Genomic DNA, 14,659 nt, shown 5'->3' with positions numbered 1-14,659 from the left:
TTAAAGGCCGAATTCGAATATTTTGCACAGAAAGCAGAAGCTTGAAGGATGAAGATGGGCGGCGATCTGGGGTTGGATCTGCAGGTCGGCTGTGGAGTTGGTACGGTATGTTGTCGAGAGAGTCGAGGCACAATAATTTGAACGCGGGTCGCGCAACCAAAGACGTGCAGTGTCGGCTAACTTGCCCTAAGTAGAAAAGGCCTCGGATGGAGATTCCAGACTTGAGGCAAGCACGATGATCATATCAACGAACCTTCCTGTTGACTGGTCTGCCTACGTCCTTCGTGCGGCGCTTCCACCTCGCAATCAATTTCAGTATCACGACAATAGCAAAAATATTCATCCGAGGCAACCATGGGCTGGTTCTGGAGCGATGTCCCCTCCCACGCTCCCAATCTGACACCTGCCCCAGTGGCGAGCGCAAAGCCTCCGCCATCATGCCCAATGCACAAGTCGGACTCCAAATCTTCACCCTTCAATAAATCCTCAGACCCTTCGAAACCCTCTGCATGTCCCGTGAAGGATGTAAACCATCCCTTGCGTGCTCCATCCCGACAACCGCTGCCAGCACCCTCGGAGCCGCAGAAAGCGCAACAGTCTACACTTTCAAAACTCAACCCTTTAAACCTCATACCAGCTGGGCTGTCTAATACGCGGGCTGAAACTCAGACACAAAGCCTTCCGCTAGAGCGCGAGCCTTCGTCTATCCCTCGCTCTGATACCGACTCTAATTGGGAATATCCTTCGCCTCAGCAGATGTACAATGCTATGCTACGGAAAGGATATACCGACACGCCCATTGATGCAGTTGAGTCTATGGTGGCAGTGCACAATTTTTTGAACGAAGGGGCCTGGACCGAGATTGTGGAGTGGGAGCGCATGTTTGCTCCCGGCTTGTCCCATGGATGGGAATCCTGCAGCAGAGGGGAGGGGTTCATCGCTTTTCAGCGTGCGAAGCGTGAGCACCAGGAGGAGCGACGGAAAGCACTAGGACTTGCACCAAAGCTTCCAGCCGAAGAAGAGAGTGAGCCTAAGTTGGTGCGGTTCCAGGGCAGACCCAAAGAGCCAACACCGAAAGCTCGTGTTCTCTCACTACTCGGCACAGTGTTCCCCAATTCGTTTGGTTCCGAGCCGCCTTTCGATCGCCACGACTGGTACGTTTCGCGCAAGAGCCCCGACGGTGCAACCAGAGAAGTCCGCTATGTGATCGACTATTATGGTGGTGGCGTGCAGGAGACTGGCGAACCTGTCTTCTACCTCGACATCCGTCCTGCCCTTGACAGTCCTACCGCAGTCGCCGAAAGGGCCATTCGGTGGGGTGGCGACGTCTGGTGGAGGGCGAGTGGTGGAGTTGCACGCGAATTAGCCAAAGCACAGAAAGAGAGGGAACGCCTCGCTGTTCAGCAGAAGTGAGTTTGGCTCCAGCCACACCCGCTGACCACGTCCTTTCCTCCGCCAGCGCCTTCTGCCTGAATGGAGTTGCTGTTCCTGGAGTTCCGGCAAGTCTGATTGTAGTACCACGAGCGACGCCCTGACGACAGCAAGGAGTCAATGACTTTCTCGTTCCTCCCCACTCTTACCTGCTAAGTTTCGCCCTGCAGTTCTGCTTTCCGATATGTATAGATAGAGCGTTACGCTGCATTTAATGATACTCATCCTTTTTCACACCACCAGTCTTCAGAAACTTGCCAACACGTTGAATAACAATTTGACATTTAAATTCATGGCTTGGCCCAGCTATCGTTCTTGGTCTGTCATATGTACCCTATCCAGCATCGCTATCATTTCCATCCACCCCTCCATCCATCACTCATATTCAAATCATGCCAGCCCTCCCCGCCCTCGCGGCATCGACGCTATCCACCGACCGATCCATCGGCACCGGCAGCGGCTTTTCTCTCTGCACGTTACTCACGCTCCCCTGTCGACTGACGGTCGTGCGCGACGTCCCCACACTATTCCCCAGCCCCAGGATACTGTTTGTCGATCGCGACACCGGATTGCTCACGCCGCTGAGGCTGCCACTGGGGCTGCGGCTGGAACCGCGGCTACTGGTGCTGCTGGTGCGCACGGGGAAGCGGCTCTGCGCGGACACCTGCGCCGAAGGCATCGGCGTGAGTACATCAGAGAGGGGGAGACCCTCGCTGATGAAGCGGCGCGGCGTTGCGGGATCCGCGGTCGTGGCGCTGAAGTGGCTTATGCCCTTGAAGGGCAGCGTTGGCAGAGGGGGCACGCTCATCTCTGTCTGGCTGGTAGCTGTGGTGGCGACACTGCTGCGCATGTAGCTGGGCCGCGGGCTGGCGCGGGGACGGATGGGCGTCTGTGTGAGGCCCAGACCGTGTCCTGGGGCGTTGACGAAGGTCGTCGTAGTTGTGCCTGCGTACGATGGTACGGGTGGGGTAGGCGCGAGTTCGACTTGGGAGATTTCGACTTGCGACTGGAGTGGTGATTTCGCAATGCTGGTCCGCCTGCCGCCAATGTTGGTGGTGCCTGGGCCGTACATGTCGAAGATCTGTCCCTCGCTGTAGGTGGTTCGCCCATTGTTGCCGGCCTCACTCTCGCTCCAACGACTGCCGCCGCCGAAGAACCAGCGTGCAGTGCCGGAGCGTCGCGGCCAGTTCGAGAGCCGTTGGCTTATGTGTGTCAGTGGCGCGCGCCAGCCATTGGCAACCCAGCTGCCGCCGCTCGCCGTAGTGTACGACTTGTATCCGGGAGGCTGTGCGTAGCCGGTGAAACCAGGCCCAAAGCCATCGGCGGGGGCAAGGTCGAGGCCACGAGTGCTACGGTCGCCGGCGCTTTGAGACTCGAGGTCGCGTTGGAAGGCCGGGTGTGCGGTCATCGCAGTCGTTCCCGTGTATCTCTGCTGTTGCTGCCTACGTGGCGGAGCAGGCCGGTCTGAGCCGAAGATGAATTGAAGAGGCCATTTAGACGGTGAGGGACCTGTGCCGAGGCGAGCAGCTTTTTCGTCGTGGTATTTGCGACGGCGAGTGGAATACCATGTGCGTATGGGCACGCAGAAGCGGAAAAGCAAGTATATCAATGCGATCAGGAATGCTACACCGAGAACGGTGCTGCTGGCGATGATAGCAGTCTGCGATTCCGGCGCTGGCCCACCAGAACGTTCTAGTGCTGAAGGATCCGAAGGGAAGTTGGAAGCAGAACCAGTAGGATCGGCGGCGGCGATGAAGGTGGATTGATCCAGCGTGGGAACAGCTGTGCCATCAACGGTGGGAGGAGCAGTGGTCGTTGGTGCTAGACGGAGCAGAGTGTCAGCTATGAGTGTAGAGACTAGAGCATGTGGCGGTAAAGGCGGAGGGAAAAGGTAGACAAGAAGGGGGGATCTTACAGGTTGTAGGAGTGGTTTCATCCTCCGAATCACTGCTGAAGCCGTCTGACTCACTGTCGCTGTCGCTATCGCTTTCGGATGATTCTTCCTCCGCTACTTCCGCTTCTTGGCGAGAGGCCAGAGACCGACGGGAACGGCGCTTGATCTTGTCTAGACGCATAGTACGCCGAGTGTTACGGGGTGGCATTGGTAGAGGGCCAAGGTCGGGGATAGTGGGAAGCTCGAAGTCGGAGTAGGGAGAGGAGTCTGCAAGTCGTTGCTGGGCAGGACTAAGGGATGGCAGAGGATCTTCCTCCTCAGCACCAGACTCATCACCAGACTCGTCCCCAGATTCGTCGGAGCTGGAGCTGGAGCTGGAGGAGCTCTCGCCTTCCTCGCCGCTAGAGTCCTCATCGTCTGTTCCTTCACTGTTGCTCTCGCTCTCTTCCGCTTCCGCTCCCTCATCCTCCTCAGCCTCTTGACGGCGAAATGTCAAGAAGCCTCTTCTTTGCTTGTAGCTGTGATGAGTAGGGTCGGCAAAGGGTGTCCGCTTCTTCACAACTGCTGCGGCCGTGGGCGTTGCGATAGGCGCATCCACGCCATCCAGAATGGCTCTAATGTTCGGCATCTTGCGTGGCGTGATTTCAACAAGCAACTTGGCAATGAGTGACCAAGAACAAAGTCAAGACCGCCCAGATGAACAGAAGGCTGAAGGGTATAGATACAAAAGTACAGGGCAGGGAAAACGAACGGAACAACAGAGCACCGGGCGAAGTCGACCAGCAACCTACCGAAAGAAACATGAGGCACGACATGGCTCGTGGGAGTTTTATGCTGATTCGTCTCCAGCGGACGCACTTTGCCGATGCGTATCGAAGTCGCAGGCTCGCTAAAATTCTCCCACAGGGGGGGACAGTCGTGGGACTCTTCCTACATCTGGCCAGCGGAGAAGGCTCTCTCGGGCAAGAGGGGTGGACATCGCCAGTGTTCTGATGCAGGAGGAGTTTCGAATTGCCGCCTCGGTGGGCAGAGGAAGGGATGATAAGCTGTCCGCCCAGGAGTCGCGTCACCGTTGAAACGCGCCAAGTACGATGCCAAGTCATGGCCGCGACTGGCTCAATGCAGGAAGCGACGGTCTTGACGGTGCTTGCCCTTCTCTTCCCACCTCCGCTGTGACTCGGCGGAAACACTGACTGGCTCCTGAGCTCTCTTTCCCCATCAGCCAACACTATGGTGAGGGAAGCCATCCCTACTTGTGCCATTATGCGGAGCCAGCAACACCGTTGGTCGAGCCATCGCTTCGTGCTTAGCCGGTGAGCTTAACATCAGGGTCGCAGCTTGACACAGGTGTGTCAGGGTCAGGACCAGTCTCTTTGCAAAAATACCTGCCGATACATCGTTGGCCGTCTGGTCCAAAGTTGCAAAGGGAAATCTGTCGTGTGCCCACAAACGCTACACGGAAGTGATCGGCCATGGGGGTCTCTGCCGATCTCAGGAAACGATTGCCGCGTGCCGAATGCTTCTGATACATTTGCACAATATGCCGTACATCCGACGATGCCTGCAAAGCAATGTTGTCGTGAGCATACTGCGCGTACCAGCACGCAAGGTGAAGACTGTCCTCAAGGATTCTCCCCAGTTGCTTCAGAGTGCCCAATGAAACTTCGTGTATACGACGAGAGATATTTGCTATCAAGAGCGATCCTTCAAGGGGGGAGAGTATCCTGTCCGTAGGGCGCTTTGAGATGTCTGCACCCGTTCCATCGGCAGTGGCGTTGTGCTCCGCTGATCGGCCCATGAGAGTCTTCTCCAGATCTGACAGCATACCAGACGGCTACTCAGTCCGGCCTCTCACACTGGCATCACCTCGCCCTAGCCGATTCGACACGAAGTCTTCCAGGGTCAACCCCAATGTCCAAAAGTTCTAGATGTTTCCGACTGAAACCAATTCCTATCAGAGGCAACTGGTGCGGCGCTCCGCTGCTGACGACTACTAATCCTCAACAGCAACACAACGATGAACAACGCCACAGAACCCGAGGATCAGTAGCAAATACTGGCAATCAATGCCTCGTTGTGACCCAAAGCTATAGACAGCCGCCGCCATCTGCAATCTCAGAGGCAGGGCTACACATACTAGTATTCATGACAATCATCAGATCGGCATCGACGTCGACATCGACTTCAATCGTCCCCACAGCATTCTCATTTGTACAATATCCTCCTCTTCAAGAAGCCACAACTACTTCGCACCCCCAGGCAACCACGGCTCCGCCCTGTCCGGCCCCGTCGGCGTCTCCAGCCCCGCCGCCATCGGACTGGCCTGCACACCGCCTCCCGTGCCAATCGTCGGCAGAGGCTTCCTTCGAATCTTCTCCTGCTCCGCTCCCGCCACCTCGCTGAAGCTGAACGCTCTCTGTGGCCCCGCACTCGTCATGGGAGTCACAGGAGTCCCCGCGGTCGCCGGCCGCATCCCCCTGTAGCCGCCGTTCGGGGGCACCTGGTCTCCCGCACTGACAGTTGCGACGCCCGCGGGAGCCAGCCCCAAGCCAGCAGTCGTGGGGCTGGCGCCACCCGGACCGCCAAAGTCAAAGCCGCCCATGCCGTCCGACTTGTCGTCGAGCGCGGGCCGGTAAGTGCGCTCCATCATCTTCTCGTACGCGCGGTTCTCGCGCCATTTGGCCAGCGGACCCCACTTCAGCAGCACGAAGATGATCAGGCCTAGCAGGAGGGCACCCCCAACGGCGCCGATGACGATGCCGGCGAGCGGCACGGAAGAGCTGGAGCCCGAGGATGAGGCCGCGGGTGTTTCGCTTGCGCGCGCGGTTTCGGCGGGGATAGAGGTGGTGGTGCTGCTGGTGGTGGAGGAGTCGGTGGTTTCGCTGGTGCTGCTGGGCGTTGTGGACGATTCACTCGTGGATGACTCGGTGGTGCTGGATTCCTCGGTCGAGGTGGTACGACGTGTGGAGGCGGAGGTGGTGCGCGAGGCGCTGCTGCTGGCGGTGGTTCGGGTGGCGGTTGCGCGGGAAGTGGTCGTCTCGTCGTCGTCATCGTCATCGTCATCATCATCACTTGAAGACGCGGTGGCGATGCTGCCAGTACCCAGTGTAGCAGTCGTAGCACCTGAGTTCGGATTGAACGCGCTCGAGATTTCGTCGCCGATGGAGGCAAGGCTGTCGAGGAGGCCTTGCGGCTCGCGCTTCTCGATCACGGAGACATGGCGGGCCTCGACGTGCAAAATATGTTCGAGGTGGAAGGGGAAGGCCCGCACGGCGGTGGCGAGGAGGAGCGAGTGTGTTAGAAGGAGGGCTTGCCTCATGTTTGAACGAATTGAATGTGTTGGTTTGGTACTATGTAAACGAAATAGTAAATAGACACTTAAATGACGTGTGAAAGGTGGAGTTGTAAAGGGCAAAAGAGTGTGAGCTACGCCTCAGGCATAGGTTGCACGAAAACAGCGAACTAGATCGCAGTATCAAAGGGAATCGAACAGAAGAAGAGGCAGCTGGCAGAAAGTTCGTGTGTCTGCCAGTTTTTGCAGGCGTGAGAAAGCAGGAAACGGGCCCTCTCGGAATAAACCTGGCAGGTTTGTGGGGGGGATATCAGCTGGCCTATATGAGCCTCTTGCAACACGAGGCAATGGGCACACGCAACAAGGGGTATCCACTTGATAGTCCAGTATTACATAGCCACTCACCGTGGAAGCACCGGTACGCCTCGGCCTACCCACTACGACAGCATGACCGCATGGACATCAACTGCGGCGACCAGTATATGCCTGCCAGAGAGGGTCAGCGGGTGCAAGGGCAAGGACCGGCGGGATGCGCCCCTGCCCAGAGAACAGGCTTCATGCCCCGAAGCGCAGCAGACGCTGCTCATCACGACAGATCCGGGTCAAGTTCGAGAATCGAGTAACACTCCGTCCCACGGTCCCAAACGGCGGCTCCAGATTTGCGGCGCTGATGAGATTGCAATTGACGTCTGCCAACGAAAAGAGCCGAGAGTTGTTTTGGCGGCGGACGGGCGGCGGCGGCGCTTTGCCAGGCGTGGAAGGTATTGGTGATTGGGTGGCGTGAACGAGGGATCGACGCAGTGGTGAAACGCGGGTTTGTCGCGGATGAGGGCCTTGGCTGTTGAGACCTTGGATGGCCCGGATGGCGAGTCAGGCGATGGTATGACGGCATAGGCGTATCGCTTAAGGGGCGGGCGTGCGAAGGATGTTATGATGGGCGTAGCATAGATTGGGTGGACGGTACGGAGTAGTACAGCGTATTGTGTAGAGCTCAGCCTTGGACGCCCGGACAAGTCAGGGGTAATTCTGCATTAGCGGGTGATCATCTTGGCTTGGAGGGACGCCGAGGCAAGCTGGCAACTCTGCCTTAAAAGGGGTCGAGTCGGCTGCAGCGGCAAGGCGTCTCGTTCTGCCTGATCTCGAATTCTTCAGGCTTCAAGAGAGCCAACTGGAGACGCTGGGACCGCCAATGCATAACTATATGCAAGGCAACCATTGAGTCGCGCATAATGAGCGTACTCTTGCAAGTCATCGATCGTCCATTTCGAACGTGTATATTTTCGATGCCTGCACGTCACCATAGTGCAGTGATGCTGCCCTTCGTTTTGCGTCACGGCCATGATCTCAGGCACAACAGCATATCCATGTCCGGTCTGCATACAACTTGGCCTGATGGTGTCCGTAAAGACAGACTTCGAATACGTCATCGATGATGCTTGGCTTGAAGCTGCAAGCTGCAAGCTCCTCGTATTATGCCTTGCCGTTTCCTCATCTGGCTGCTGTTTCTCTTGCTTGATATCGCTGTTGTTGCCTCATTCGTCATTACTGCTCCAACAGCAGCTGTATTCTCAAAGAGCCCGCCGACGAAGACAATTGATCAACAAGGTGCCCAAGCTAATTCCACGACCACCTCAGCTTGGCCCAGGTACACGCTGCGTAACAGGATCCAGCTTTCTATACTAGAAATCAGGCACGTGCCTCGACCTAAGTCCGACAACCATGGACGGGTCAAACGGCCTGTTGGAGGGCCGAGTCAGTACGAAGAAGACTCGCCTCACCCGCTGGCGGCAGCACCTAGCTCAAGATGTCGACGAGTCCTGGGCTGACCTGATTCTCATCATTCTCTGCCTCATTTCCGGCATTGTCGATAGCGCCGTTTTTAACGTCTGGAGCTGTTTCGTAAGCATGCAGACAGGTATGTTTACCTTGTTCTGTTGATCTGGCCCCAGCTGATTCTCTTCCAGGAAACACGGTATACGTTGGGCTTGGCGCCTCTGGCCAGCCCCTCAGCCAACCCTACCGCTGGGCCAAGTCCGGCACCGCGATCCTGAGCTTTTGTCTAGGCAACTACGTCTTCAGCCGGTTATGTCGCCTCGCCGGCCCCCTCAGGCGGGGCACCATGTGCGTTTCGTTCCTCGTGCAGGCTCTGTTCTGCCTCGCTGCCGGCCTGCTGGTCGTGACCGATGTTGTTCCAAAGGGCGCCGGTAACCTGCTGCCTCACAACTGTATCGTTTTGCTGCCATTGGGCATGCTGTCGTTTCAATCGGCGGGACAGATCACCATGAGCCGCGTACTGGCGTACAACGAGCTACCCACGGTTGTGCTGACTAGCACATACTGCGATCTCTTTATCGATCCCTACCTGCTGACATCGCCACTGAAGGAGAACTCGAAGCGAAATCGTCGCGCACTGTCGGCCGTGGCGTTGCTACTGGGTGCGGTTGTTGGGGGCATTTTAACCAGGGAGGGGAGCATAGCGGATGCGTTGTGGATCACCACCATTGTCAAACTTCTGCTTGCGGGAGCGTGGCTGTTCTGGAAAGGCAAGGGTTCTATCCAGCTAGACTGAGACTGTATATCTGAATTCGCCAAACAGGCTGAGGATAGGATAGACAGTCACACGTTAATGCCTTCCCTGTCGACCTCTACATGCGAGTAGAGGGTTCGCGCTGGCGTTAGCTCGAACCGCCCGGAAGGATTGAACTAACCTCAAGCAGCTAGCTCTGCTACCCTACCACAAGCCCTCGAATCGTGAATCTATATCTGTGATCATGACCCCCTGCACACATGAATTCCTACGAATAGCCTAAACACAAGCTTCCCCGGGGTCAGCTCACTGTCGTTCGATTCGCATCACGAGCTATTGATGCTGAAGCCAAGTCTTCGATGCTGCATGGATGAAACGCTCTCAAACGTCCTGCTCGTCAGGTTCATCTTGGCGAAGGGTGCTCCGCGTCTACGTCTTCCACGGCCTACATCCTCCTTCCAAATGAAATTTGCACCATGGCCACGACTTGCATAGTCGTGACAATCGTTTCCGCTTACCGAGAGTCAGGCAGCTTGCCGCCGGCTCTGGCGACTTGGCAACAAGCTTGCGTTTTGGCGGTCGCAGAAAACCACTACCTCACCATGGTCGCTTGCCATTCTCTGCCCAACGGCTAGCATTCCCGTTGCGCCCGGGGCCTGAGCAGCGTATCACTTTACGTAACCATTCGCGGGTGATCAGCCTAATGGATTATTCCAGATCGACAGCAATGGCTCCACCTCAACCCTCCCTCATTGCCAAGGTGACTTTGACCCGTATAAGCTCTGGTACTGACAACCTCCATATTAGATTGAGACCTGCCCAAGGCACTGCTGTTTGTCTTCACGTAATACGCTGAGCTGGACTCGAGTATTGCAAAGTGCTGGTCACTATTTCCTTTGACTTTTCTAGGGCGTTCTTTCCGGTCCCGGTATTTCGTCCAGAGTTTGAAGTCAGAGATGGCATTATCCGAACGGTCGTGTCCGATAAGCGGGCGCTCGGGAACAGCCTGCCCCGGTGCTGCAGCTGCAGCTGGTCAGTCATCAGGCCCTCGAGGCTGTGCCTTTATTGGATATCAGATGACAAGAAATACCCAGTATACCCCTCAGGGAGTGAGTCTAAGCACAGCAGCTTGGTGTCACAGCTAATATCAGCAGACTCGACTCGACCAACGGTCGGTTGACGACTTGATCAACCAAGAGAGGAAGACAGTCACCGAGATTCTCCTACCGGAAGCTCCATCTCGATCCGTCACCAACGGCCTAGTCAACGCTGATGGCCTCAATCCTGCCGATACTGACGTACTTGCAACAGCCCTCGGAGCGCCTGCCCGCCAGGTGTTGAGGCGAGCAGAAGAGCTCGGCCCCAGAACAGGATGGAGAGACGGCTACCTGTCAAGTACTCATGGCTTCTGTCCACCCGATCCGTCCGCCGCGCCGGTGGCGCTTGCCATGTCGGCTGGCAGAGTATGGTCTGACCTCTGCGAGAGAATGCCTGCTGTCGTCGCCCGCGGAAAAATGAGAGAAAGCATCTTGGCCATACCCCTGGTTTACGGCACAGAAGACGTCATCCCCGATACTGCGCTCTGGGCTGCTACAGTCTGTCTCGGTATACTAGCCAGCGTTTGGAGGTACGAAGAAGTCAACGACGGCCACGAGGGCATCAGCGTCACGGCCCCGCCTGGCACATTCCGGAACATCTCAGGTGAAGCAGATGACGAGGAGCAGGAGACTAAAGGAATTCCACGCAATATTGCCATACCGCTTCGACAAATATGCACCCGAATGGGACGAGTGCTTCCTCACTTGACACAATACGACGTCTCCGTGTACAACTATAAATTACGAGATCCGACCAGCATTCACCCCTACGTCGCCCGTTGCGAGAATATGGACCTTCGGTGGCCAGTCTTCAATGACCGTGGTGAAGCTATGTTTCTTCTATGCATGGCGGAGACTCATGGCTGCTTCGTTGATGGCGTCGAGGTCATTGCCAGGTGCCAGGAGCAAGTCATGCTCAGGAAAAAGGATGGCCTCCTTCGCGAGCTAATCAATATGAAGAGGATAGTGGACCAGTTCGTCCACGTTTTCCAGAAGATCTCTGTCAACAACAATGCCGGAGAAAATTTTGCGAACCCTGTGGAATGGGGCCAGCGGTACGCCAAGTTCAGCGCTCCCCTGTCACCACGAGTTCCTGCGCTCTCTGGACTTGCCCTGCCGGTCTTCCTCCTGATGGATGCTTTTATGGGAAGAACGAAATATGATACCTTCCTTGGGAAGGAAGCTCTCCATCTACGAGCCTGGTTGCCAATGAATATCAGGGCGTTTATCGCTGCTGTTGAATACCACTATCAGGTTGCCACTTTCGTCAAGGAGTCCAATGACCCACGGCTTATGGGTGTTTGGGAAGGCTTGGTAGAGTCGTATCTCGGCGAGCGTGGCTGGATGGGTACGCATCGATATAAGGTGTATGGCTTTCTGGAAGTCGTTGCAAAGACTGGTCGAAGCGAGACCAACGGCAATGCTGGCTCATCGGACAACGCTGGACGGCCTTGGGAAGAAGTCCACAAAACTCTCTCGGAATCGATGCGAGAGCGTATGGAGCCATTCAGGGGCAAAGTGACGCTGCAGCCTCATCAACTCAGAGGCTCGTTTGATGAGTGCAGATTCAAAGCCAGAATCTTGTCGCGTTCCTACGTTGATTCTGATCCCTCTCGTTCGACCGGGATGGTCACATTCGGCCTCGAAGACAGTGGAATCACATGCCAACCCGGCGATCGACTTGCCTTTATGCCGCTGAACAGTTGGTCGGAAGTCAACAAGATTAGTGCAGCTCTCGGCCTGGATGACCTTATGCAAACGCCTGTTCCACTTTCACAATCTCCAGAGTGGTCAAGGTTTGCCCGACACATTAAAGCCATTTCCAGGTCTGCCGCTGAGCCTTTCTTGACAGTCCAGGACATACTTCGACGTGGCAAGATTGCCCCACTCAGCAAAGATATTGTCATGATGTTCCATATGACTTTGCGAGCGTCCTCCTCGACAGTACTCAGAGTCCTGGGATCTGAGATGTGGCCCGTACAGGGTACCCTGGGCGACTTGCTTCAATTGGCTGTCGCAGAAGCAAGTCCCACCATTTGGGATCAGGCTTTTGATCTCTCAGACCTATCTTGGTTACCTAGACTCATTCCAGTGGAGACACCGCGAACGTACAGCATCTCCAACTTCTCGAATGAGATGCTGCCTGGCACAATCGATCTCACTGTCGCTCGCAACGAGTACAAACTGGCCTCAGTGTTGGATGCCGGCCAGGATTCCACCGTCCGCTACGGCGTCAGTAGTGGTTGTCTCAATCCAGATCCTTGTGTGGCCGATGACATGAGCGATGAGGAGCAGTATCTGATAGGGATATCGCGTCCGCTCAACTTCCAACTTCCTGTCACAATGACTGGACCTGTCGCTATGTTCGCTGGTGGATCCGGGATCGCGCCATTCCGATCCTTCTGGCAAGCTCGGGTTCAGTCTAGCGTAGGGAGGAATCTTCTGTTTCTGGGTGTCCAGTCACGCCAGAAATTCTCGTATGAGAACGAACTCAGAGGCTATGTTCAAAATGGCGCTCTTGAACTGCACACTGCGTTCTCGAGAGACACAAATGGCTTGGTGTTTGACCCCGCAAGTCGTGATCTTCTGGAAAAGCCAATGAACCCAAGATACCTTGATGCACTTATCATCGAGCAAGGGAAGACTGTATGTGACATGGTCATTTCGAAGAGTCAAGGTGGACTTGGTGGCCATCTGTACATTTGCGGCTCCTTGGCCATGTACGACACCATTATGGATGGTATCCGCCAGGCGATCTATCACAACTGGACCTCGACGAAGGAATCTGCTGACACACTTCTGGCAAAGGCTTTCGCGGAAAGACGTTTTATGCTGGATATATTCATGTCACCCAAGCCTGTCAGCTACTCGATGCCACAAATCCCGCTTTCGAAGCTATCTTTGAACACCGGTCACCGACCTGGCTCCCGGATGTGGATCGGTGTACATGGGTCCGTCTACGACATCACGGATTTCTTACCGATGCACCCTGGAGGTACACTGATTGCGCAAGCCAGCGCCGGGCTAGACGCCTCGAAAACGTTCGATGATCTAGCGCACACCAGCAACCCAGAAGTGATGAGTCTACTCTCCAAGTACTTTGTCGGGCACCTCGCACCGAAGCCTGCCTTCCGATCAAGTGAGATAGGCACTCTGTACGATCTATGGCACAAGTATCTGCGCAACTGTGTGGAGAGCCTGACGACCCTCTTCTTTGAGGTCAACAACATCATGAGCAGTGCCGAGACATGGTTTCAAGGTGGGCTTCTCAATATGGCTGGAGTCAGGAAGCTTTACCAATTCCAGTCGCGCTTGATGCAGAATGGGTTCTCGACACTGTTTGGAACTAAGCTGCAAGAGCTACACCTTAAACTCACATTTGCCCTCGTCAACTCTGGAGCGCCCGACACACGAGTTCCCGACGTCATTGGCATGATCACGAGAGCGCAGGCTTCATCTTTGTCGGCTACTGCATCGAACGAGATTGCTCAGATTGGCGAATTCGTATGCAACAGTAATAATGCCCGTTTTCACGAGGCTGGTGTACTTCGATACGCGCAAGCGGTTACCGAACTAGACGTGCAGTTTCTGGAAGAAATTCGAGAAGATCTGTGCCAAGGCATGGACAGTTTCGACGTTGTAGAGTCGATGGACTCACCCAATGACAAGCATCGACTGGTGGCTTTGAGCGGATATCTCCTCTCGGTCTTGGAGAGAGTTGCGCAGCGTCTGGAGACTTTCTACTCCCGGCTGTCTAGAGAATCCATATACCAACCGGGAATTGAGAAGAATCCAGCAAGAACCCGATGGAACATGCTTAAGAGAAAGATACGCGATGGTTCACTCTTCATTCTTGCTCGGAACACGGAGTTCAGCAGATCTACCACGGCATCGAAACCCTTCCGAGCCGCAAGACATACAGACCAGGACATTATGTTTTCACAGGTGGTTTCGCAAGCGCAGCAAGCAGTCGACACAACGAAGCCTTCGGCCAGCCCCCAGCCGATTGCAAATGCCGCGCCGCAGCGGTTAGCTGACGCGCATACTGCACGGGCTATTCAAAGCACAAAAGCGCCATCGTCTTTTGAAGTCCACGAGTCCATCAATGCGCTCAAGTCGATGTCGACTTTTATGCAGTCCAATGTGCAAGCCATTAAGCGCCTGAGCCAACTTCCCTCAGATCTGAGCTTCGAACACATCATGGCTGCGTACGGTCGAGGTGAGACATCCGCCCCAGCACAGGCACCACATTCTAGGCGCCAGGCTTCGATGTCTCCAGCTTTTTCATCGCGCTCGAGCTCTCGAACCAGGGATCCCTCGATCGGGCAGCGGTCCCAGCTGATACGGCGTCGACCTACGAATGGTTCCATGACAAGTGCGACGGGGTTGCCATCAAATCCTAGAGACAGCATCCATAG

General features: G+C 55.6%; 5 protein-coding genes across 5 annotated transcripts; 3 read left to right on the top strand and 2 right to left on the bottom strand.

The window, feature by feature from the left end:
- Nucleotides 1–354: 354 nt before the first annotated feature.
- HMPREF1541_01913 (uncharacterized protein) lies at nt 355–1,413 on the top strand (the record flags this gene model as incomplete). Its single annotated transcript, XM_008716269.1, has 1 exon — nt 355–1,413. One exon carries the CDS (start codon nt 355–357, stop codon nt 1,411–1,413), a length of 1,059 nt encoding a protein of 352 aa, XP_008714491.1.
- A 403-nt stretch (nt 1,414–1,816) lies between these two features.
- On the bottom strand, nt 1,817–3,953 carry HMPREF1541_01912 (uncharacterized protein; the record flags this gene model as incomplete). Its single annotated transcript, XM_008716268.1, has 2 exons — nt 1,817–3,288; nt 3,347–3,953. 2 exons carry the CDS (start codon nt 3,951–3,953, stop codon nt 1,817–1,819), a joined length of 2,079 nt encoding a protein of 692 aa, XP_008714490.1.
- Nucleotides 3,954–5,567: 1,614 nt separating this feature from the next.
- Nucleotides 5,568–6,644, bottom strand: HMPREF1541_01911 (uncharacterized protein; the record flags this gene model as incomplete). Its single annotated transcript, XM_008716267.1, has 1 exon — nt 5,568–6,644. One exon carries the CDS (start codon nt 6,642–6,644, stop codon nt 5,568–5,570), a length of 1,077 nt encoding a protein of 358 aa, XP_008714489.1.
- A 1,692-nt stretch (nt 6,645–8,336) lies between these two features.
- HMPREF1541_01910 (uncharacterized protein) lies at nt 8,337–9,186 on the top strand (the record flags this gene model as incomplete). The annotated part of the gene is made up of 2 exons (XM_008716266.1): nt 8,337–8,532; nt 8,582–9,186. 2 exons carry the CDS (start codon nt 8,337–8,339, stop codon nt 9,184–9,186), a joined length of 801 nt encoding a protein of 266 aa, XP_008714488.1.
- A 1,034-nt stretch (nt 9,187–10,220) lies between these two features.
- On the top strand, nt 10,221–14,644 carry HMPREF1541_01909 (uncharacterized protein; the record flags this gene model as incomplete). Its single annotated transcript, XM_008716265.1, has 3 exons — nt 10,221–10,253; nt 10,299–14,460; nt 14,505–14,644. The coding sequence occupies 3 exons, from the start codon at nt 10,221–10,223 to the stop codon at nt 14,642–14,644; spliced, it is 4,335 nt and encodes a 1,444-aa protein (XP_008714487.1).
- Nucleotides 14,645–14,659: the final 15 nt, after the last annotated feature.

This window comes from Cyphellophora europaea (genome assembly GCF_000365145.1).
Source record: "Cyphellophora europaea CBS 101466 unplaced genomic scaffold supercont1.2, whole genome shotgun sequence".
Classification (NCBI taxonomy): domain Eukaryota; kingdom Fungi; phylum Ascomycota; class Eurotiomycetes; order Chaetothyriales; family Cyphellophoraceae; genus Cyphellophora; species Cyphellophora europaea.
The sequence above is the reverse complement of the archived record's forward strand: the minus strand, read 5'-3'. Positions and strand labels throughout refer to the sequence as shown.